Source organism: Nasonia vitripennis, chromosome 4, assembly GCF_009193385.2.
Source record: "Nasonia vitripennis strain AsymCx chromosome 4, Nvit_psr_1.1, whole genome shotgun sequence".
Classification (NCBI taxonomy): domain Eukaryota; kingdom Metazoa; phylum Arthropoda; class Insecta; order Hymenoptera; family Pteromalidae; genus Nasonia; species Nasonia vitripennis.
Genome location: NC_045760.1, coordinates 30,678,229 through 30,703,436, shown reverse-complemented (window position 1 = coordinate 30,703,436; position 25,208 = coordinate 30,678,229). Strand labels below are relative to the sequence as shown.

Sequence of the window (25,208 nt, the reverse complement as noted above, 5' to 3'; positions counted from 1 at the left end):
TTTGATGCTTTGAATTAAACTGCTTAGCTTTGACAATAATTTCTGGAATTTATGTATCAAATTATCTAGGGCTAAATTTAGGACGATTAATATAAAATTCAACTTATAATGCTATGAACTACATCACGTGCAGTACGAAGTATATTAAATTTGTAATGCGCTTACACGATAATGCCATGCTGATGAGTCCTGTAATTGAACTTTAAAGCAATACTTGTTTACTGTTGACTTTTTTTTAAAACTGCAACACTACTTAATCATGATAATAGTTTATTTCACACAAAACTTTATCTTTTCTGCCCACTGCTATTCCCCTTCTCGTGGCTCTCAGTGCTGATTATTAGAGCTGTGTTTTATGAAGCATTGATTACTTTTTGGAAACATTAGTATACTAATACAACATGCGAGCCTAGAGTTTAAGGAATACGAAGATAGGTGGCTCATACGTGCTTTCCTGTAACCCTCATATTAATCTACACACTGAGTCTAGATATAGCGGTTGCCAAAACTGTATTTTTGCGCTTGCTTATGATGAGCCGCTTATACTATAACTGTTTATAATTAAATCCTACATTGTTTTTTGAATAACTATGTTACTTCGTTTCACGTGAAAAAGAAAACGAAAATACTTTTTTGAATCAAAAATTATGCTTTTAAATACAGTATGAAGCATAGTTAAAAATGATCAAATAAAGTATAATGATACAAGATGAAGTAAGAATTAAGGATATTATCATATTTAAAGAACTGCGGTTTAGGATTGTTCAAGGTGTACTTGGTAAATAAATAGTCAAAGATTTTCAAGAATAAAGGTATAATTTAATTAGAGAACATGTCGGGAGCAGGTGACACGTTTAGCAGGACTAGGAGAAAATTTACGGCGAACAATACAAAATCACCTTTGTACAATAAAGTTTAACAATACTGTGTCAGCGTATCCGATGTGTGCAGGGGTTTGAGGATCCTCGTCTCCAATCTCACAAGCTATCCAGGACAGCCATGATGTCGAGTGTCAGTCATCTCAACCGAAGTATGTGTTCAGGGCTTACCAGCCTCCAACGAGGGGACCTCCAAGTCCAAGACCAAGACCGGACTTGATGATGGGAGAGCCGATCAAGGGAGATCCAGCCCAGGCAGATCCGGCCCAGGGAGAAGCCTTAAGAACTGGGACATGCTGAGGGATGATCAGCGGGGCCTTGATGAGCGGCGTGGAGATAATCTGAGGCGCAGGCTTGACGATCGGAGCCAGAGGCAGGACCAGAGGCTGGCTGATGAGTCCAGCGTGGGTGGCGGCGACGCAGACGGCGACGAGGATCAAGTACTTGTACATGGTGATTGAGTTGGTTTGGCTGATGAACTCTTCGAGACTTGAAGATTGAATCTGATATCGACTAGGTGGCGAACGCGGGTTTATATACCCGTTTTCTAGTGCACTCTAAGAAGCTATAGTACAAGGCCGACGGGTGTGTGGTGCTCTGTGTAGGAAGAAAGAAATAGAGGCTTGCATATGCGGGAAAATTTGTGCATTGTTACATCAGCCGGTGGATGAATAGAATTTTCATTAGGATTGATCTAGTTTTGCTAAGCGTTTAGTTTGCGCGAAGACTGAGTGTTGGGTGATAGAATTTTGAGATGTTAAATGGAAGCTTCAGGAGTAAGTTGATGGCGCAACCCTTTGTCTAGATTCGAGTAGGCAAGACTAGTTTTTTATTTTTACGAGAATTCTGTAAGTGTGTTTCATGTACAAAGAATAGAAAATCTCTAATCTAGTATGCTTTTCTTAGATTTTGTGCAATTTTAAAAAGTGCCATGTGTACCACCTTTGATGAACATGCATACAAAAAATTCTCATCATTTCCAAATCATACTAAAAAAGTAAGATCTTTATAATGGTCATATTGAATTTTTATACGACACAAAGAGTTTAATGTATTTTCATTTTTACAGCGGTTGAAAAAAGTTCGCGTAGATAAAAAATCACGCCAATTGACGGTTTCTTAAATTAAAATAAAAACTTTGAAGTTTTTGTTCTGCAGTAGAGAAATTTTTAACAAAAACATTAAATGATGAAATTTCGATATTTCTATATGTTTTAAAAAAGAAACAAGTAAATTTATATCTTCCAAGCGCAGCTCGTGAAATCGGCTGATGCAAGAACTAGCGCAGTGTTACTGCATATGCATTTTCCACGAACACGTGTACACATTCTTTAGTCAGAGATATGATAGTAAATTTATCTCACGCTCAATCTATGAAGAAAGTTTTGTAATCCTTTGATTTTCAATTAACAATGTACGGATAGATGAGTAATAGGGTAACAATAGAATTTTTAAATTGACCTTTTATTCATAAATGATCTTACAATGATGGAAAACACTTAAACAATAAATTGGAATAGAAGTTGTGATTTACTACTTATTTTAAATCTTGCGAACAATGAGTCGCATTACCAAAAAAGCTTTAAAAAACCAAGCAAAATTTTATATCTAAAGTAAAAACCTGCCCCATAACTAAATCAATGCAAAAGTTTTTAAAAAAGTAGTAAATTCCATTATTGATAGTGGGAAACCATTGTATTTGTTTGTATTTATAGAAATATAAAACTGGCTTGATAAAAATCATCAACAAATGCACCTCCGACATCATAGATTCTGCATATTTAATAAGCACCTTTTTCTCAAACTTTACTCACACGCGGAAGAAAAACTTTCACCGTCGCAACACATCAATCGTCCTTTCGCGAAAGCCGCAGTGCTCGCTCTTTTGTTCCATAGCATACAAAAAAACCTCTCACCAGCCCTGAATCCCTCAACCGGTCAATGCATCACCTATCCTCTCATTATCTCTTTCGGTACCACCTTGTGTGGTAGTCACCGGTCATCCTTGTGACTCTCCGGTATAAAAACCCTCGTTCAGCGTCTCGTTGTCATCAGATTCAATCTTCCTCAGTCTAAGAGAGCATCAGCCCAACAAACGCCATGTTCAAGTTCGTAATCCTTTTGTGCGCCTGCATCGCCGCCGCCAACGCCGGCTACCTCGGAGTCGCCCCGATCGCCTATAGCGCGCCTGTGGCTATTGCTGCACCAGCTCCGATCATCAGGGCTGCTCCTTTGGCCATCGCGGCTCCTCTACCTGTCCTCAGGGCTGCTCCAGTGGCCTACGGAACATCGACCATCGTCAAGTCTGCACCTATCGCTGCTTGGTAGAGAGATGATCGTTATGCGTTTTTGGAATAACATGATGGTGCTAATTGTCATGATTGTATTATTGGCCACGTTTTTGGGGCCCGTTCGACAAGCTAATAAATTCTATACTGTTTGTTTGTAAATTTTGCAATTTGTGTTTTTGATTCCGTATAAAATCCTGCACCTGCCCTCGTATTCTTGTAATACTTCATAGAAAATATCGAGATCGAATTAAGCATAATTGTGGTTCTATATTCATTACAATACGGTGCATAGACGGTAGATTTTAATTAAAGCGTTAATATACCGCCAAATGTATATTGTGGAACTATAGTAATATCTGTATTACCTTTTACGACCAAGATTCGTTATGGCTATGCAATGTAAATCACAGCAAGGGCTTACTCATAATTAATTATATGTTATTAATTTATTAGAACATTTGATAGCCTACTATTATACGATGTTTGCACTGCATCTCAATGCAAGTTGTGAAAAAACCAATATTGAATATAGAAGCTTAGTATAATTATTTTTTTAAACTATGTTTCAACCTTGTGCTTGATACTGGCTAATTTATTAATTATATGATCGGATGAAAAAGGCTGAAAGCTACTTGTTACTTGTGATCTGATTTATTTCAACCGATTCAAGCTACCTTAGCATCATTAGTTCGATTGCAAATTCAAATTTAATTTCACACCCTCTGGAATTTTTTAAAGCTATGATGAAAATTGAATTTAATATTTTCAAATAACATTTTTTAAACTTATAATTTAGCAATTTAATCAAAATTAGGCTCTACAATTTGATTTGTACTTTGTACTTTCAATTTTTTGGTAGAAATCGTTTTCTGTTAAAGTCTTAAAAATACACTTTTAATTTTATTTAAAAGCGTATAATAGGGCAAAAAATGAAATCAAATTTCCAATACAGCTCTAAAAAATATCGTCTAAAAAAGAACAAGGATAGCAGGTTTAAACAATAGAAACAACACAGAAATTATAATAAAAGCCGTAAAATTTTTATTAAAGCCGTCTTACGCTCTCACATCGACAGCGTGAAAGCGGCCAAGCCTCATAAACAGAATTTCGTTCTCTTTTAAACATCATTCTTTGTCAAAATGGACCCTCCTCACAAGAGCAGAGAAGTCTTGATGATCGGCGTGGGGGCAGCGATGGCAAAAGGGGCAGCCTTGATGATGGGAGCCGGTGCAGCCAAGGGCAAAGGAGCAGCCCTGATGATGGGAGCCGGTAAAGCCAGAGGAGCGGCAGCCCTGAGGATCGGCAGAGGTGCTCCGTAGGTCAGTGCCGTGGCACTGTAAGCCAGAGGGGCGCCTAAGAATCCGGCGCTGGCGGCGGCGATGCAGGCGCACAGGAGGATCACGAACTTGAACATGGCGATTGTTGGGCTGATGCTCTCTTCGACTGTGGAAGATCGAATCTGATGCCGATGAGCTGGAGCACTAGGACTTTTATACCGAGGGTGGACTTCCGGGATGCGGGGAGGAGCCAAGGTGCAGCACTAAGAGGGAGGGAAGAAGAGAGATGGGGAATAGAAGGAAAAAGAGGAGAGGATTGATGACGTCGTTGGCCGAAGGGGGCGATGTGGTTTACGAGGAGGGAACAATGGGCTCCCGCGATGTGTTTTAAGGATTCAGCGAGTGCTTTGTTTTACGTTTGTATTAGGCTCGGGCTCGGCTTTGAGTAAGAGATTGTTTACGATGCTGCTGCACGGCTGGGCTGCGATTATGAGTGCAAGTGTTTAGTTTTATTTTGCTGGATTGCTTTAGGATAAACAATATATAAAAAGAAATTAGCGATAAAAAAAAATGGCATGTAAACGTTCTTTATGATTCATCCGTGGAATTTAAGAATGATAAACACAACGATACTCTATTCTTCAAGCTTTGCCGGGCTTTCTCTTTTATTTGCACTTGCTAGAGAGATGCTTCCCTCTTTTTGTTTTATGACGTCTTTAGCTCGTACGCTAACTCCTCTTAATCCGGTGAAAGCTCTCTTTTATCTCCCGAAGTGTATTCTATCCTTCCTCTTTCTCTCGTTGCAATAATTTTTTATCACATTGTTCAAATTCTCGACACCTTCAAAAAAATGTTGACGATTCAATTATGTCACAACGAAATATCTGACCGTGTACAATTAAACCGCAACGTTAAAAAAGATGTAAACATTGTTCGCGAGTGCCTCGAAACAGGTTTATCCAACGCGGTTGCTCTCTTTCTTTTCTCTCGTCAATTAAATAAACTCCAGTATATTCTTCAAAAAAAGAAAAAAAAAGTCAAACCATCTCCTTAATACGAAATAATTGACAGCGGCATCAGGATAAAGCCGACTTTTGTGCAGCGGCATCAGCCTGAAGGTGGACCGGTGATATTGTTTTCGTGAGACTCGTCTCTCGCCCTCGAGGTCAAGCCCTGCGGTGCCTCGTACACACACGTGTGTGTATAGGTACGTTGATCTTTATCGAGACGGAATCGGCTCTCGTTAAAAGGTTCCCTCCACGCTCGCGCTCGAGTGTATAAAATACATCAAGGTCGCAAGGAAAGTGCAGATGCGGTGACATATCGCCGGCTCTTGCATCAGCCGATTCCGAGCTGCATCTGGTTATTTGGCTTTTGGGATGTGTAAAGTGCGCTAAGATGTAAGACGATGCGAGAGACGTCGAGGAAGAAGAAAGGATCGCGTTTTTGGGATGAGGAAATCGAGGAAATTGTTGCGTTATACGCTCGGTTTTCGCGAAAAATTTGATGATTTTCTCTCTTTTTTTAAATGGGCAGTTTTCGGGGAACGGGTGGAAGAATGGAGCGTTTCAGAAGTATTGATCCGAGACTGGATTGTGCTTCATGAAAAGAGGCGAGGAAGTTTTTTTTTATCGAGAGAAAAATGAGGCTTTCATAGTGTAATGATTTGAATTCTCTTGTAATGTCAGAAACAAATGTCCAATTTTTAATGAGATACTTGGATTTTTGAAAAATTGCCTAATATGCTATTATATTTTTATTAGTAAAAAATTGTCATTGTTGGAGTAATCAGCTCGTAAATTAACAACAAAACAGCAAACTATAAAAATACAGCTTTCGCACAAATATAATTATATCACTCACAGAGTCGTTTACGCAGAGACAGGTTCCTCATGGTATCAATTTGCATACGACCCATTTCCCGCCGAACTTGTATTCGTGCCTCCGTATTTTTCAATTCGCTAAATCCCTGATGCAATACACTCGCAGTATCTCGTGTGTACCAAAGAATCCATTTCCGAATCATCGTCATTCGAGCTTCAATTTTCACGAATTAATCGGCAAAAAAAACACGATAAAAAAATTAATCCACTCAATAAATTCTTTTCAAAAAAAGATGCATCAGCCCCCCAAACACACACACACACACACACACACACTGTGAATCGGGCTTTAAAGGCGCCCGGCCATGCGTATACATTCGGCGACATTACTCGATAATTTATATGGTCCTCGGCGGCCGCGAGGACGACGCCGCTGCAAAAACCGACCCATTTTTGCTCGCGAGCAGTCCTTTTTCCTCGCGGCGCCACCCGCCCGTCCTCGATCCTACTATCCCCGTTCGACTTTTTGCCTAGAATTTCTCCTCTCGTTGATCTTTTTTCTCGACACCGAAGAGGAAGACTTTTTCCCCTGGACGTATGTTAATCGAGACGAGCTTTCTTTTCGGCTTATGTTTGTTGATTCGAAGTTTTGATTTGTCGAGCGTGAGTTTTAACGATTTTTCCAGTATTTTTTATTGCCGCACGATTCGGAAGATTATTGTAATCTTTTACGATTCATAAACGACGGGAAAAGGCTGTTTCTTTACGCGCGATAAAACGCGAGAACCGCGGCTTGGAATGAATAATTAAAAATTCCTTTATTCGTGAGTAATGTAAAAGCGAATTTTTTTAAAACATTTATATTGCGAACAGCTATTTTTCACCAGTTTCGAGAATACCTACTAACGTTTGTTCGAACGCTCGCAAGACTTATGTTAATGGAAGGCGTGTATTATTAACGCCGCGGTATCGGCGTTTTAATAATTCACTCGAGCCTGCCAAGAAATATCTAAAGCCGGTTCTTTTTACGCCTTTTACATTGTAAAAAATGTCCCGCGCACCCCAGACAAATGACCGGAATTCGAGACCCACTATGAATTGACCGTAAGGATAAATCAAATTTCAACTCCGGATTCTCACTTCGACATTGTAATCCTAAAATCAAAACGATAAGCAAAATTCAAACGCAAATTGTTCCAAAATCCGTTACCAAAGAACAACAAACAAAGCTCTCCAACAAATCCCTTAAGGCAATTGCGAGAGTCCGACCACCGAACTTGGAAGCGACTATACACCGCAATTAGCCCGTCAAACAAGCGCAGCTGCGGGAGCTTGCGCTCAAGAATCCCATGGCAAGTTTGCTATAGCCGAGTTCGGCACTTGGACGACTCTCGCGTTTGCGCGCATCAAACTGTTGATCAGAGCGACGGAACTTAATCGGTGTGTAATTGCTTGGCACTCTAGCTTTTTGCCCTTTGGTAGGAGGGTACGAGGTTGGAGGGGAGTTACTGTTGTGGTTTTGGGGTGTAAGGTCTTTTGAAGCGGTTTTGAAGGGTTTCGAATCGAGGGCTTGAGAGATTGTTGGCTGGTTATGCAAAATAATAAATTTCAAGCAATGTCGAGTATTTCCAATTTTTTATTATTTCTGATATTTGTTCATAAAAAGACTTTCATACTCCCACGCGCAACATTCGATCAACGCTCGAAAAAAATCTAAAAAAAAATACCCTTTCTAGATTGAAAACGAAAAGCGAGTATCGACCAACCCTGAAACAAATCCAAGGAAACCGAATCAAGCACATACATGCTGTACAACTCTCCCGAGGGCCAACGCTGAAGATCATACGCTTCGTCGCCTGGAGGTGGTTCTCTTGACCGACGACGACTAAATCTTTGTCGCTTCGACTGCTCCGGTGAGCTTCGTCAACTTTTGCACCGGATATATACCGGGAAGGATTATATTCGACGATATGCACTGAGCGAGTTATTTGTTCGCCGTGAAATTCTATTCGAAGGCATTTATTTTCGTAATTCGATTTTTTCAGCGAAAAAAAATACGACAATCGATAAACACTTCGATACAGAGATTAGACTGGATACACAAAAACATCGAGGCATTAAACGAATTAAACCGAACTAAAGGGAGGGAGAGAGAGAGAAAGAAAAATAGAGGAAAAAGCTGAGTTCGCGAGGAGGAATAATCGCCGCGACCTCGTTCCCGGCGAATCGTCGCGTAAATCGAGGGTACAGGAAAGATAAAGCCTTGAATTTCTCTAGCGGTCGCTGTCGCTCGAAAACTTTTTCACCGCGTAAAATAACTCTCGGACTATGTACTATATATACTCGCAATTAAAATACCAAATTTAACGGGCGAAAAATTCATTCCGCATAATTGCGAGCTCTCGAACCTTATCCGTAAGTGTTATCATCGTCGTCGTCGTGTGAAACTTTTGTTTTAATTAACACTGCATCGCGATATTAAGATTACTCTCCGTCATTACGCGGAGATGGTATAGGTCTGCGTAATTTAGTAATCATTAAAATTTTGACGGGGATAGATCGAGTTAGTTTCTAATTAGACACGTCGTTAAATTCCCAGTGTCGGTATTATGATCCGCAAACTTTTTTAATGGAGCTTTTCAACTACACCCAGCGGCTTTTTCTCTACTTTCGCGGTGATGAAAAATTAACAGCTGCGAGATTGAGTCCGAGATTTTTCATCGATTTTGGAACATACGTATGTGAGACATATTCATCGACGTTCCTAAGTTTTCAATCTACAGCCCAAACCCTCGGAGAACTTCGATTTCAGTTCTGCAGTATGCAAGTACGAACTAAGTGAAACTTCAGCCATAAGATCGTCATTACTCCGGATTAAAATTCACTCCGTAATATATACCTATAACGCTTCTCTCGTGAAACGATCGACAATTAAAATTTCATCTCGATTTACTACCGTCTAAATATATAACGCTGAATTTTAACCATCTACGTAGAGAGCAATATTTCACGTCTCTCGATATCAAAGCTTCGCCGACAACAATCTCAGCCCTCGCCGCAAGCTTCGACCGTCAAAGAAGCTTCCATCTCCACTGCGAATCTAATTTACGGCTGGATACACGTCATTCGTTACAGCCGAGCGCAATTACGAGGCTTTAATTAATAAAATCGTGTGACGCGAATCTTGACATGAAAAAAAGAGATCATTGTTATGGGTGCCAAGTGTGCCAGATAGTATCGATCGTAAGTGATGAAAAATAATCGAGTAGGTATAAAATCGCGTTAATTTTGTTTACGAAAGTGCGACGTTCCACTGGAAGCAGCGGCAGAGCAGCTGCGCCGATAATTGCTTTAACGAAAAGTGACTTCGTTGATTTAATTGCTCAGTTACCGGGCTCCGCTCATTGAATTACCCGTGGTTACACCTGGTAATACTGATCGCGCGCGTGTTATCTACTCAAGTCTCAGCCGAGTGCATGATGCGCGGGTTTATTCGAACTGGATGTGTTTCGCTCTGCTTCGACGTTATTTATAGCTTATTTAGTCAACAAAAAAGCTCGACTGTATTGTTTGTTCTTGGGATTCGAAAACGGAAAAAAAATTGCAACCGCGTTGTGTACCGCTTTCGAGTTCGGCGAGCAAAAACAGTCGAAACGTCAGGGTCGGCATTTATCATACGTGGGATGTCGCGAAATAACCAAGATTTATGCTCGATTTGCATCGGAGTTCGAGCGTAAAAAATTCCCAGAGTTATGCTACGCGAGGAAACGTAAATTATTGCGAATATGCACACGCGGTTTTGCGGCTCTTCCGCAAAACATTTTACCGATAAACTCCAGCTCTTGTACCATCGAGTCAATTATTCGCCCTGATCCATCGAAGATCGCGCGGTACACCTGTCTCGCAATCAAAGCGTCAGTCGCTTCGTCCAGGTTGCTAAATTCATTAAATTCTCACACTGCAGTACTATATGTATACACACACACGCGCACTGTAGTGTGGTCCCGAAATCAGCTCTGCAATCTCGCGCGTGACTTGTTCCCTGCACGCGTACGTTGCCAATGAGAGACTGCAATAACGACACATGCTCCGCTTGATTGATCGGCTATTGTCGAACTGCGCGACGTAATCGTTCAAGGCTTTAGTCTGTGCAGGTGTATGGAGATAGGGTTTGGGGTGAGGAAGTTTGATTTTCATGAATGAAGTGCTCTTAATTTAGTGATTTTAATAAAAGCAGCATCGTCGTGATAAGATAAAAGATGAGGCTTCATTTTTGAAGAAACTGCAACACTATCACCAGATACGTTGCGATCGAACTAGCCATCTAAAATTGATGATGTATATTATCGATTTATCTAGGGAATGATGAAACAGCATTTGGTGCATAGTATAGAACTTACTGAAGTCAGTAGTGAGTCGTCCAAAGAAAACAATTTGGAAACCTTGAATTTTACATCAGTGTGTAACAAGTAACTCGAGAATTGATTGAGCTGAAAACAGAAAGTTCCATCAATCCAATAATTCTCAAGAATATTTTTCACGAGTCCCATTACCTTCTTGCTCATCTTCTCATCATCCTCAAACCTCAGCAAACCAGCATTAATAATTTCTTTCGTTCGGTCACTCTATTAAAAAATAAATCATCATTAACCTAAGCGAAAATTCATCAAAAGCATCATTCCTACTTCGGTTCACCTCGTCGATCGTAGCAGTGACGGATTTCGTCAAAATCACCACAGAAAACACCAGCAACAGTCCATAGACCAACGACATAACAAACATATCGCCTCTCAAGTTCTGATCGTAAAGGACAATAGGTCGGGTTAGATAGTAGCACGTGTAAATCAACGTGTAGAATACGCACACGACACAGGCCAGCGCCGGGTAAGAATAATAATTCGACACGTCTCGCGACACTTTGCACATCGACGCGTGTAATTTTCTCAGCTGCGACAGTCTTTCAACTCTTCTGTTCGATTCGACGGGCGATTGAATTTTAATCGGGACTTCCTGGCTGATTACGAGCAGATTTTCGTTGAGCATTTTGAAGTTATGACGCAGAAGCTTCAATACCACGCCGTATTGGATAAGGAGAGCGTTGACCACGATAACGTTTGAGTACATTATGGTGTCGTACAGGAGGTAAGAAAACTCGGCCACAGCCGTTGTGACGAATACTAGAATCCAAGTGGTGATATTTACGAGGATTATCATACCGATTTCCAATTGAAGCTTGTGCTTTTTCGGATTTTCGACGCCGAAGCCATCCAAACATTCTGTGAGTCCACTGATTGCGTTGACCATTGCGCTCAATTTTTCCCGCGAAAAGCAAATAATTATTAGAATGAAAACAGCTGAGAGACAAGTGACAAAGTCCTCTAAACAGTTTGTTACGGCTTCGATCGTTATGATTTTGGTCGAGGAAACTCTGAGGCAGAGGTATAAAATTTTGTAGATGTTGGCCGTCACTAAATTTAAGATTAGAACGACGTCGTAGACGAGAGCTCTGTTGGAACGAGTGAATACGACGCACTGGGACGCACTTTTTTTCGTGGATTTTATGTACAGAGAGATCGGCGCGATTCCGAGAACTTTGAAGTAGTAAAACAAGCACGTGGTGAAAAAAATGATATCTTCGGTCGATTTTCTCAGGATCATTTTTGAGTCGAACGAATAGCGAGTCTACTGTAATACTGACGTGTTCTCTTTGGATCCATTTAATTTACGAAGCTACTTTTCATCTGCATACAGAACGCTATATTATCGAGGAACAAGCACTTGTTCATCCATTGAGTGTCTGCAATATAAAAAATGCAGCCAAGCATAGATTGATTTTTTCCAACTCGACACACACGTTACAATCTTCCCTATTCAAAAAAAAAATATTTACCCAACGTAACGCCGGTAGCGAAGCATCAAAAAATCGAACGTCAAATCTCCACCTAAACAGCCCAAAATCGTACAATTCACAAGCGCCAAGTTCGCCGTTATCCACATTATTGAATTATGAGCTCGTAGCGCTGATTTACGAGGCCGACGCTTCTTTGCCGTGTTTTGAACCGCCACGTGCATTAATTGCGCGGTCTAATGGAATGAGCTTCTGATGAGGATTGCAGTTCGCAAATTCGATGATTAATCGGAGCATCAGTGCGTAAAACAGTTCTTCGGAGTGATAAGTAGGAGTGTGGGAGTCGATTGGAATTTGAATGAATTTTGGGTTCGGCTGTACCATTAATTCCGAGTTGGAGCAATCTACAGTCAGCGTAAAATCACAAATCGAGTTTAACCAGGGCTCAAAAGTAAAAAGAATCTCGCACTCCATCCGAAACTTCCCGGACGTTTACGAGTGTCGCTTGCTTCCGCGGCTGCCGCGCAACAAAAGGTGGAAGAAACTTTAGTCAGACGTGAAAAAAACTTTGCAGCGCGTTATGAGCCGGTGTCGGTGAAAAATGACGCGGCCGAGAACGTGAAATTGCAGGCGCGAGGTTTATGATAATGCCGCCGCGTGTGTACAATGTTTCAACGGCTACAGATGCCGTTACACGTCGAGTTTCGATACTTTGCTGCGGTTTTGTCGTGATGAAGAAATTTCGGGTGGAAATGTATCGAGGAATTATTCAGCGACGCGGTTATCGCTTCGGGCTATCCGTTTTCGATTAGAGCTTTTATGCGTCTATCTATGCGCGGAAGCTCCGCGTCGACGGATAGAAATTTATTCGGATATGCGTTTCGATGGGCTGGCGAACTTTCATGGATCGTTTTTACTGATTGCCGCTACTATATTCAATTAATCGCAAAGTTAGGTGAACATTACAACAGTATTATCAACAAAAAACTTCTCGAACAAGGAAATAAACTCTTCGACAATGCCATCACTTCGACTAAACGTTCGACCACTTAAACTTCATAATCGAACAGATGCGACGAGAGCCGCCCATCCTTCTCCAAAAAAGTAAAAGACTCGCGAGCACGGGATGACAAAGAAAAGGCAGTACCGTAGCGGTAAGAAAAAGTTTTCCTATTCCGCGAACCTCGTCGTCGGACAAAAGCGAAAAATCTCACTGGAAAAAGATATTCGCCGGCCGAATTACACGCGAGTTTTACGAGTCTGACGGCGCGAATTCGCCCTTTACGAGGGTCTGTATACGGCGCTGTCGTATGTACGATGCACAATGGGGACGTTTGCAGATGAAAAAATCAATTTTTTTTTACTTCGTCGATAACTTATTCTTAAAAATTTCAACTTTCAGCGAAAAAAATATCTCGTAAATCAAAATGAATCGTGACTTCTCCCAAGAACACGATAAAAAAGTGGCCTTCCCACCGAGAAACACGATTACGCGTCCGCACCTACACGAGGGCCGCTATCGCTCGTCGGCTAAACTTTCGGCATAATCGCGCGCGGGGAGCTGCATCGGAGCACTTAAAAAACTTTCGATGGCCAAAATTTACAAGCTCCAAGCCCGGCGAGTATATATCAAAGGCTTTAAATATTTGCCGGCGTACTATCTCTGCTCTGGCTGTGACGGAGATATTTCTCGGAGATCAATGTCCCGAGAGAATCGCGCGTGTGTGTAAAGTTCAAATTTTTATAGAACTCGGTGAGGGAAGCTTGCCTGCGTGTGTATTGAAAAATACGCGAATGTCGATCGTGCTTTGCATACGGGAATGTTTCGAGCTGAATTTTTTTCCATTTTGAAAATTGACAATGAATACTGCACACGAGAGTAACTTCATTGTTTATTTCACAATTGTGTTTTTCACAGCAGAGCACAACAACGTATCCATAATGCTCCAGAAATAAATAAATAAATAGACCCTTCGCGAATCGTCCGCACGAGAGAGCCAAGTACCGGGCCATTTTGCAATACTCGGAGAGGCCGATAAAACTTTTATTCCAAGCCAGAGCTCCATTCAGACAAGCGGGGATATAAGCTGTTCTCCCCCCTCGAGACTTTCGACGCTAGAAAGTGCAACGCCATATCTTTCTAATGCCGCGAAAGAGCTGATTCAAGTTAAACATACGTTCCTCTCTCCCTAAGCTTTATCTCGAAAATCCCCAGACTCTTTCCTCCGCGAGCTGCAGCGTCATTATCGCGCTTGTAATACTTTTTCGAGATTTTGAAAGCTTTTCTCTGATGGTCGCGATCTTCGAAAAATTTCATTAAAAAAAACGCCGTATTGATATCCGCACTCGGATCATACTCCCACACCGTGAGCCATCGTATTTCACTTGCCATAAAACTCGGGCCATAACGAGAGCTTTTATAGAGAAAATTTTTTACCCTCCGTTGCCGCATGTACAAGAGGAACAAAAGAAGGAGAAATGCATGCGATGAGCTTCGACGGCGCAGCTGCGCCACCTGCGCTACTGTGTACTTAGTATGTATGAGGGTTTTACTGCTTTTGGATGTTTGCCTACTGAGAAGGCAACTCGCTGGGGCGATGAGGCTTCATACCTTACGTTTCGCGGATACGCGTCTCAAAGTTCTCTCGAGGCCGCCGGTCGAGCTGCTTCTTTTGATGTTTTGATTCTTCTTTTTTCTTTGAACGCGCGCGAAATTTCACTTGCAGCACATGCCAGGTAGTAGCGCGGAGCTTATTCCGAGGTGGAAATTTAGGGAAAGTGGAGTTTGCTGTTGGGAATTCAAAATTTCGAACGTAAATTATAAACTCCTCTCAAGCGACGAAGGATCGAGTAAAAGTCGATTTGCTTGAGCACCCCGCGCGTTAATCCGATGGAGCAATTTCCTTTACAAAACATTTACCCGGCGGTCCAGCCCGACTCGGTGTTCACAAAAGCTCGATGGAGCCGTAAAAGAAGAACCGCACAGTGGAAGAACAGCGTCGTCGCGAAAGAATCGAAAAAAGAGTGAGGAGCAGAGAGTGGGGGAAATCCCCGATAAATCAGCGTCAAATTTCAGCCTCGGCATAAATCCTCGGGAAAAGTATCCGCTGTAGGTGCAGCTACTGCAGGGCTGCAAAGCCAGTCTTAAATCCAGCCTCGATACTCTCGCTCCTTTGTCTTCCTCTCGCTCGGCCTCTTCAGGGCTACCAACCATCTCTCTCTTCTCTTTCTGCCTATTCCGCGCGCGCTTGTACCGGAACCGAGCGACTTCGCCGGCGTTTTTCTTTATTCAAAGGGTTACCGCCACACAAGACGAAGGAGGACGAAGTAGCTGCTGACCGCGCGAGATTTTACGACCCGGCTATGTTGGTATTAGCATATACGAACGTGCGAAGTAGTGGCAACACTGGGAAATGCTTTTGGACGCTGAAAGAGGGAGGAGATAGCGGTTGGGAGATGAGGATATATGGGACGGGAGTTGATGAAATAGAATGATGCGGATGCAGTGTTGAAAGTTTGCACTTTTCGCGGAGCTTTCGCTTCGCTGGGCTGATGGGGTCGCTCGGGGGGATTTATTCGTGGTGATTTTTCGAGCTTTTTCATTGGGTAACCTTTTGACGTTAATCAATATTATTATGTTCTGATCTATTATTCTGATTTTATGTTCCAGGTAAGTCAGAGGATCTATATTTATTGAAGACTTTCGGAGATCGTAAGTATACACATTGACGTTGCATCCCCAAACCAAATCCGAGTAAAAAACTTTGTAATTAACGACACTCTCCCGCCGAAAAATTCCAAAACTTCGTCCAAACTCACCCATTGCCTTTTACCCAGCGCACTTCGCACTTACTAGCTTTCCCGGCAACTTTATCGCAACGACGGCTTAAAGGCCTTGAAACGTTAATTCCATCTACCCATGTCGCCGCGAAGTCATAAGTTTGGCCTCCTGAAAATGACAGAAGCATCGAATTAAAAGTCTAGTATTAAAAAGCATCTATCCTCTCTCCATCCCCTAAATAATTCACCCCAAGCAGCTCTCCATGACCCCCATCAGCGCTACTGGCAACAAACCCGCTTCGTATCTCTCTCTGCTCTCCTCTTCCCGCAGGAAAACTCAACGAACTAAGCAGCGGCATGCCAGCAGTGCGGACTAAAAGCTCCTTTTCCAGCCAGCTGATTCTTACCGGCGAGTGCGCCGTCGAAAGTTCTTCACCCCTTCCTCACCAGACACGCATCTCTTTTTTCGCGCAGCAGCCGCGAGGCAATTTTTTTGTTGCTCCAACGAGCGGAGCAAACCGAATTGTTTACTTGGGGCAAAGCTGCCTCAAGGCGTTTGGTCTGGGCTCGCGCCGTCTTTTCAGCGAGAGGCCTTTTTTACTCGGCGGAGGAGAGAATATACGTGTGTTTGACTCGTTCGCGCGCGAGTCGAGTGCGTTAATTGCTCGCGAGAAGAGAGGGTTCGCCGAGGTGGATTGATGTGTTTGGATACGCTGTGGCGAGGAAGATTTATCGGGGCGGGGGGGGGGGGATTTGGCTGCTGAATTTTGTTTTCTATTATCATTTAACTTTACTATAATATTATAGTACCTCCAAGCGTACAACAATCTCCTCTCAGTAGCAGTAGCCTCGTCGCTTAACACACAATTCCGTCACGGCTGCAATTGTTATGCCTATATCTGCTCCTTCTCACTCGCGGAGCACAATAAGATCGCTTTTAGTCTCGCGGGCGTGCCTTATCAGGCTTTCGGCATTGCCACTTGACTCGTCGTTTCGCCTCGCGGTGGATTCAAATTCCAACCGAGAGAGACGAGGAGGCGGGTGTTATATGCAATTAGTTCTCTAGGTTGGAAGTTGAAGGTTGCGATGCGGGGGCGGAAATTATAACGACGGTGAGGCGAAGGTAGGATTCGGTGATGATGTGAATTTTAATTAGGCTGATGAGAAATTCGATTCGCTTGTATGCATGGAAGATTTTATCTTTTCTGGCAGAAACGGTTATGTAATGCCTCTGGGCATCTTGAATCGATCATCGGTGTTATAACACCATGATAAATCCGCGATTTCTCTCCGCGGATTGAATCAAGCTCTTCTCGGCTATGGCATAAAAGTTTACCAAAAGTTATAGGGTCGTATAAGAGATCGGGCCATAAAAATGGATGGACGTTTCGTAGCGATAAAACGATAATTTACAACCGGTTAACGCGTATCTGCTAAGCATCGCGGCTGCTATCGATGTATATTCGATCAATATAATCGATGGTTGTATCCCGTGTAACAAAGCCGTTATATTTATTTTTAAATCCACATTCCCGAGCTTGCGAATAATTAAGCTTTTGCGGTTCAACCAACTCGAGCGTGTACGATATTCACATATTAATCGGAATGAATTAATTAACCGTAAACGAAAACCGTGTGTGCACGAATTAATCCGGTAAACTGATCTCCCGTCGGTTACAGCAACGTATACGGCGAAAAAGCCAAAAAATATACAAACCACGCGAGGTGAAAAAGCTCCGTTCGCCTTGGGAAAGAAAAACTCGATTGTTTTACTCGCGCGAGAGCGAGGGACGAAGTAGTATAACGCGACGCGAATACAAAGCAATAAGGTCGTGGAGATAACTGGATAATCCCGAGGGACATCAGCTGTCCGCAGAAGTGTATGTGTGTGCCGGGAGCTTCTGTCGCGGTGTGATCGAAGAGTCGATGACGACCGAGACTGGAAGTTTGTGAGCTGGAAAAGGAGAGGAGCTTGGCTTTTGCGGCTGATGGAGTTCCGAGTAGATGTGCGAATGTCGTAGGTGAAATTTTTTCCCAGTAATATTAGATTCTTCAAAATGTATTCTTGTAACGTAATTCATCGCATTAAACCAACTCTCCAAGAGTGGCCCTATTCATCGCAACAATCTCGACATATTCTGTGCCTCGAAGCCCATCGTCGAGCGCAGAAATCACCGCTGGATACCACTACTCTCGTCAAGCTATACACTCCTCATGAAAGATTCAGCGCTGCTGCAGTCCGTATAAAGCGAGCGGCAAAGTACTCGTCCCTCGTATCATTTTTGCTCGGCTGCAAAAACCCGTCGCGTGTGCTCCGGTCGTTTGACTTTGCCCTCTAACGTCGTACGCAGGCGGATGAAGTCCGGCCCATTTTTTCTGCTTAAATGGGACGAAAAATAAGAAGTATCTAAATAATCAAAACTTGAATCATAAAATAAACATTTCTCATGCGCAGCAGAAGAGAAACTCGCGAATGATGTTTTCTCAGGCACGGCGAACCTTTCTCTGAAAATATATTCCAAGAAAGCAGTCGAGAGAGAGAGAAGCGATTTTTCGACGGAATTCGCAGGTCTTCCGCACAGCACAATGTCATTCATCCGCGAGAGACGACACGAGCCTCTTCAGATTTACGCGCCGCTGCAGACGTACGAGGTCGAAACTTCTTAAATCTCGCGGACTGAGTCTGAGCAGCGTCGAGAATGGGGGACAGGAGCTTAAGCCGCTTCTTTTTTTCTCGACTCGACGAAGCGTTTTGAAACGTCGCACTGGGTTACATTTCAGTTGTGTAGGAATAGGGGCAGTTTGCTTTCTTAGCGAGTATGGGACAAAATTACACACATACGCCAGCCAGAAAAAAAAGCTTCTCTCCCAAGCAAGATGCAGAGAGGCGATAGCCCGAGGAACGTCCGAAAAATCCTAATTCCAACATCTAAATGCATCCGGCGGTGGCGCTTCGTCACATACCCGGTTCCTCTCCATATCACGCCCGCACATAATAAAGCCATTCGAACTTAATCCTCCTGACCCCGGACGTTTCTCTCTACCCTGTGTCGAGCTATACTCCGGCTCTATTTCTCATCTCTTGAAGCTCGACTATTTCCTAGGTTTACACTGCGCTCTCGCTCACGCTTCTGTTGATTGCGCGTGTATAGTCTCTTTTTTTTTGAAGTTCCAGACTCGGGCTGACGGCCCACATCGATTGTCGTGTGAGCGCTGAGACTTTCGCGTTATCAGCGAGGACGTTCCATGTTTAAATTGAAGTATGTGATTTTGGAATAGATGCGCGATATCGATCCACGGATAAGACGACCACATGATACACCTCATAAAACGGAACTAACAACTAATCTCTGCCCATACACGGCGACGAATTCCCGGACGATCAGCCGCAACAATATTGCCCTATAATCTCCGGAAAGCTAGAGCTGATCTCCGTTCTGCACAGCCTCTTGTGTCTGCCTCGGACTCTTATGGCTCATCATCGGATAGAGTCGAATGCGATATGCGATTAAGTCGGAGCTTTGCGACGAGTCAAAGGCTTGTCAAATTGAGACACATCCTCAAATGAGTTTGGAGCTGGAGTTAAATTTATGAAAAGTCGGGAACAAGAATGTCTTAATGGATGTTTGAACGAACGTCAAGCTGAAAGTTTCGCGCGCGGGCATTTCTCTCCCCGAGATTTGCACATTTTTCCCGTAAATTCCTCAGCCGAGACGCAGATCCGATTTAACGTATAACGATGACACGAATATGAGGATCTAAATATTTTTACACACAGAAAACGTCGCTCTGAATAATATAGCAAAGTAAATTCCAACGCCTGTGAAATCCCGTTACTTCCTTTTCAATTTACACAGAAAACCAACTCAAGCAAGGCTAAATCTAATTAAAAAATTCCCCTCGCGTAGTTCCCCCGAACGAAATTCCTAAATCTTCATTAAATTCCCGCGCTATCAGCTCCCTCGGCTCCGATACCGAGGGAAAATCAACGAAACTCCAGCCAGAAATTAAAGGCGGAAACTCCCATTAACCCGACCGAGAAGAATCTCAAAAACAACCTCACTCATTCCAGACACAAAAAAAAGAAAAATTAAAAAGAAGAAAAATAGAAATTCTCAAAGACGCCGAGAAAGACGTCCGCTACTGGCTGGCGGCCACGTTTTAATTATACATCGCTGGATCTCGCAAAGACGAATAACCCTGTGTTTTTTTTCTTATATCCCGCCGAAGCACAGCTCGTTAACTACCCTCTCATTATGCGAGTCGCGTATCGCACTCGATCCCCTCTCTCTCTCTCTCTCTCTCTCTCTCTCTATCTCTCTCGAGGCATACGCGAGGCTGCGATTTTTCCTCAAGCAAATACGGCTATAGGTATAGAGCTTGCGTTAATAGCAGCCGCAGCTTTTTCCGATTCGATTAATGGCCGCGGCGATAATTCGTTAGCCGACGCTGGAATTCCTGCAGTTGCGAGGGAGGTGGTATTTCTTGAGAAGTAATTATGGAGGTCCGTGAGTTAGAGGTGGTCGTGTGTGGTGCGTTTGGGGGAGGGAATTAGGAGGGATGAATGTGGGCTTTTGGAGAGTGTAGGTTCGTTTGCAAAATTAGGTCGACGTAACGGTTAGCGGAGAAGCGACGATGACTTTAGGTTAATTAATAATATCTAAGTAGCTTTAAATTTCCATAACAATAAAATCAATATGAATGCCAACAAGCCTTGCACGAAATCCGAAACCAGCTTTCATATCAGCAACAAAAGCAAAATCCGATATCTCATCACGTCCAGTCGTTGCACCTCAGTAGTCAATCCCCGGCTCGAGTCAGCCACCTTGGGCGCCAATCCGATCTGATCTAATCCAGTCTCATTCGTCTCCACAGGTCGGGTTCAATCTGCGAGATGATCTACATCTGGACGGCGACGACGACTACTACTACACTGCCAGCGACCAAAAGGTCAAAGAAATCAACGGCTTCCACTCGTTCCTCGTAGGTTGCACAGGAGCAGCAACAGGGGACACACAGCGCACTGCAGCCAGAAGAAGTCGAGGTTCGGAGAAAGCCGGCGCCGATCTGCACTCGGTGAGTCTGATAATAAACGAGGGCAGGATTCTCTTGCCTCGGATTTTTATGGGCTCCCTCTCTCGGGGATTTCCTGGGATTTTCCGGGGGAATTTTGTAGCGCCGCTGAATTTTTTATTGTCTTCGGGGTGAATGTGTTGGAAATGGCTTTTGTATGGATAACTATGTAAAATATCGAATTTTCCGTATAGGAACGTAATGCATTAGATTTACTATTTTGACAAAACCGCCGATCCTAACCTCAAAATCCCAACCATCTGTTGCAGCAGCAGCACTGACGATGTGCCGGCGCTCGGTCCGTGCGACGGGGCTCGTAGCGGCTGGCGCGACGCGGCCGCGTCAGCAGCTCACCCCCGCACCGGGATCATGATAGATCATAAGCCGCAGATTCTGCTGGCGCCGGCGCTGAGCAACAGCAGCTGCTGGCACAGCTTGCCGGCCGGCGGCGGCCTCGAGCCGCGCTGGCAGACACCCGGCATCGGTGAGCTACTTCGTGCCGCCGTTGTTCTCGCTCTCAGCCTCGGTATCCTCGGAGCCAATCTACTCGTCATCTGCGTCATCAATAGTCGCCGCTATCACAAGTACATTCACGCGCAGGTGAGTTTTCTTTTTAGGTTATGTCGTAGTTGATGACGCTACCGCCAGGTGGCGTAGAGTGTATTAGGAAATAATGGAGGGCTGTGAAGTAAACGGTGTATGGTTCACAAGAACTTTAGCTCGAGAGTAAATAAGTAACGACGGATAGTTTACTCTGCAGTTTTTTAGTACACTGTGCTGTTTACGTCCAAATACTTTATGAAAGCGTCTAAAGTTTTCATTGATGAACCGGTATTCCCTTAAACTACTCCTCATGAACAGGTTATACGGCATAATAATATTCCTACATCCATCCTGCCACACATATTAAAACCAAGCACTGCGTATAAAATTCACGGCAACTCGTAAACCCTCCGAAACTACGCGTGTAAAAAGTTCGTCTCTCTCTCTCTCTCTCTCTCTCTTTCTCTTCGGAGGTCCAGAATTTAATTCGACTATTCGCAAAAACGCGCGCAAAACTGATCAAAAGCTATCGACTTTGTCCAAATGAACCGGAGTACTTTTAACGATTCGCAAAGCGTTGCGCCAACGACGCAATTCACCACGAGGAGTTAACGAAGCTTCTCGCGATGAGGGGAAAAAATTGTTCGCCGCGTACATTCCGGGGGATGATTAATGGCCGGCCGTAAAAATATGCCGGCGCTTTATTTCCCAGGCGGTTTGCATTCCCGCGCGCTGCCGGCGATATGTCGAACGATAAGCCGTTTAGTTTGATGGGCTCCTTGAGCCGACGATCGTCGGCCAGTAGGATCATATGCAGATATGGCGAGTCGTTGTTTTCCATTTAGAGTTCGGAGTGCGGATTATGCAAATATGCTCCAGCGTCGAGTGACGGTGAAAAATGAGAAAGTTACTTCGGCTTCTACGGAATTTCCAAAGAGTGGTTTTTCAATTAATTTCTCAAAATAAAGTGTATGTTTAACATTCAAGTCGAGACGATCGAACAATAGGCTCGACAGCACCTCTTATACCTTATTTTCATAATTTCCTCCGTTTACGATCCTAGAGCGTAGCGACGACTCGTTCGTGCGCTACGTGCCAGGTGAACAGTCGATTCATGAATATGCGAACCTCGAGCGGCATTCTAAATACATCTAAATGCATTATATCGGGCTACGTGCCTCGGCCGAACACGACCGACACACTCGGAACTTGTTCTCTCTATGCAGCTAACGATCCCCCGAGTGGTGTAAGATCTCGTGCTCTTGTGTACAAGGGCGTAGTTTGCACTTCCGTCTTGATAACTTTATGCAGATTGCGCTTTTTTTCGTTGAAAATTTTCATTACTGTTATTGGAGGTAGTTGAGATAATAATCAGGAAGCCGTTAACTCGTTACTAGCCCATAAAAGCCTCGTGAAAAGCATTAATATGTACACGTCGCTGAAGCCCGCTACAACGTCGCGTTGGAGAAAGTGTCAAATCAGCCGCACATATACTCACCGCCGCGATATTACACGTCACTCACAGCTCGGCGAAGTTTTAATTACAGCTTATAGGGCGTTGATTGCTCGCACATATTGATGAATTATTACGGTGTTGTCGCGTAATTATAAGGGTTAGAAAAAAATTAATTCGCTATTGTTCCATACACCTGAACGCGGCGCCAGTGTAAACAGTTGTATTGTGTACCCACCGCTGTGGTGCATGAATGTATGATCCAATTTTCGAAAATTGAGCTCATTGTGGCCGCGCTTATACCATTCCGTCTAGGCTATGAAAAATTCTCGATTTCGAATGACCGCAATTAACCACGATTGTTTCACCCCCACAGCCAAGGTACCTGCTGACGAGCCTGGCAAGCAACGACCTCGCGATCGGACTGCTGGTGACGCCGTTCGGCTTCGTGCCCGCCATCTACAGCTGCTGGCCCTACGGCGAGATGGTCTGTCAGATCCAGGTTAGTCGTTCGCTATACGTGTATTGTTGTACGTATAAACGTTTCACGAGATGCGGCGGTATGAACCGTTGGTTTTGCTTTTTTTTTTATTAACGAATAAAATAAATCGAAGGATTTATGTCGCAATTTCGTAAGATTTCCCGGGAAAATTTTTCATTTTCGTTCTGGCGTTGTCGCGGCGTATTTCAAAAAATCATTTTTATCTGAAACTCGCGAGATTTATAGCTCGCGGCGCACGTCGACGCGTCGTAGCCAGTAGCCTTTGATTTATTTCTATTAAAAAAATGTAAAATACTTCATTCTGGAAGAGAAAATGTCGCCTCGTTACAAATCAACGTCTCTACGGAGGAGGACTTTGTAATACCGTACTTTCCATCGCTGTGAAAATCTTAATTCAATCTCGAAGGAGGTAGCGCCTCTTCGTCTCGTTAATTCCCGCCAATAACTCTTTCATTGGGCTAATAAACCAGACGACGACAATTTCTTTCTCCCTTTTCCGCCTCCTTCTTCGATTCTCGTTCACTTTTTCCCTCTTTCTCCTTCGTCGTCACGCTCGCTGGCAGCTCTTTTCGCTCGGGGGGACTTTTTCCCTTTATTTTCCACCAGCGCGACGACGACGACGACGAGTTGCTCTCCGCTGTATATACTCGTATTCAAATTTGTCGCGATTTGTATGCGCGTTTTACAACGTTTGCGCGTCCCTGTGTGAATTTGGGATTTTTTTTTTGTTCGCGGAGATCATCGTCGTCCTCCGTTGTGGTTTTGTGTTTTATTCAGTGTACACCGCGAGGGTATTGTTCGCCGAGACTGTTTTGATGAATTTCGGCGGTTCGGAGAACTGTTTCTTTGTTTCGCGGAATGTACCGCGAAAAAATACTCTGAATTTAACGCGAAGCGTAATAACCAAGTAAACCGCAGTTCAAAACTTCTTACACTTCTCCCTCCGCATTTGCATATCTTCGCGCGATTCTCTTTTTCCAGCTCCTATGCATAGCATTACAGCAGTGATCCCAGCCCTGGAGCAAAAGAAAAACACAACATTTTCCACGCGCTATCAAAAGCAAGCGCCCCGATATAAATCCAACCCTTTGTTTCTGTAATTTTCTCTCTCCCCTCGGTATATAGAGCCAACGACCTACTCATCTCTCTTCCCCTCCTTAGCATAGCGCACACGGGTTCGGTCCTACGGCTGTATATATAGAGCTCGACGTTCGTAAATCGCGGGACGACTCTCGAGAGCGAGAGGAAATTGCCGTCAGGTGCTAGGGCTACTTCCGGCTACGTTATCGAGTTCCTGGCGATAATCTCGCTCGCGCACAGCTGATTTGTGGCGGCGCCGTATTTCTCGATTTCTACAGCCAGTCCTACTCTCTCTCAGCGCGTCTTAATTTATTTAAACGAGAGAGAGAGGGGGGGGCAGATGCGTTTTATTTATGCCAGAGGCTTCGATCGGTGTATTCGAAACATAAACTCCGATTAAAGCTAAAGCAATATTTATTTCCCACAGGAACGAAGCTTCACTTTTTCTCACCGTGTATAAATTTCAGCCCCGCGACGTTATATCCAACCGCGTATTTATCCTGCGGGAAGGTGTCTTCCTATACGCCCGGGAGCGAGTGAGCGAGTTATTAGCCCCTTAATAATGCAGTGCGAAGCGCGCCGCGCGAGTTTTGCCCTTCGCGTGATCCTCAATTTCGCCTCATGAATGGGGAATGAGACGGTCCTCCGCTATATTATTAC

The 25,208-nt window shown here is 43.7% G+C and overlaps 2 protein-coding genes and 1 long non-coding RNA gene across 10 annotated transcripts in view; 1 reads left to right on the top strand and 2 right to left on the bottom strand.

Moving 5' to 3' along the window:
• The window catches only part of LOC100122064 (trace amine-associated receptor 8b), a 69,810-nt gene that overhangs the window by 10,207 nt on the left and 34,395 nt on the right, over positions 1–25,208 (top strand). For 4 of the 8 annotated variants that reach the window (XM_031930785.1, XM_016989833.2, XM_031930784.1 and 1 more), the window contains exons 3-5: positions 20,773–20,973; positions 21,240–21,570; positions 23,343–23,468. In XM_031930785.1, coding sequence (XP_031786645.1) covers positions 21,340–21,570; positions 23,343–23,468 — 357 coding nt within the window. In that variant the 5' untranslated portion in view covers positions 20,773–20,973; positions 21,240–21,339. Of the gene's footprint in view, positions 1–8,005; positions 8,183–15,787; positions 15,830–20,772; positions 20,974–21,239; positions 21,571–23,342; positions 23,469–25,208 lie in introns of all 8 variants that reach the window. The other 4 variants (XM_031930786.1, XM_031930783.1, XM_031930787.1 and 1 more) reach the window with 4 other exon arrangements.
• Positions 2,142–25,208, bottom strand: part of LOC116417463 — a 59,131-nt gene continuing 36,064 nt past the window's right edge. The window contains exons 2-3 of the long non-coding RNA XR_004227716.1: positions 15,971–16,066; positions 2,142–3,157 (exon numbers count right to left, since the gene is read on the bottom strand). This is a non-coding gene — a long non-coding RNA (uncharacterized LOC116417463). The remainder of the gene's footprint in view (positions 3,158–15,970; positions 16,067–25,208) is intronic.
• On the bottom strand, positions 10,537–11,927 carry Gr43 (gustatory receptor 43). The gene is made up of 4 exons (NM_001190531.1): positions 10,965–11,927; positions 10,823–10,894; positions 10,670–10,759; positions 10,537–10,593 (listed from the first exon to the last, which is right to left on the bottom strand). Exons 1-4 carry the CDS (start codon positions 11,925–11,927, stop codon positions 10,537–10,539), a joined length of 1,182 nt encoding a protein of 393 aa, NP_001177460.1.

Bases quoted from the DNA above. Each gene is read 5' to 3' on its own strand.
- Gr43 (NM_001190531.1), bottom strand. From the start codon at position 11,927: ATGATCCTGAGAAAATCGACCGAAGATATCATTTTTTTCACCACGTGC. The intron at 10,895-10,964 runs GTGAACCGAAGT...ATTTTTTAATAG, and splicing joins TCACTGCTACGATCGACGAG to AGTGACCGAACGAAAGAAAT. The intron at 10,760-10,822 runs GTAATGGGACTC...TTCTGTTTTCAG, and splicing joins ATGAGAAGATGAGCAAGAAG to CTCAATCAATTCTCGAGTTA.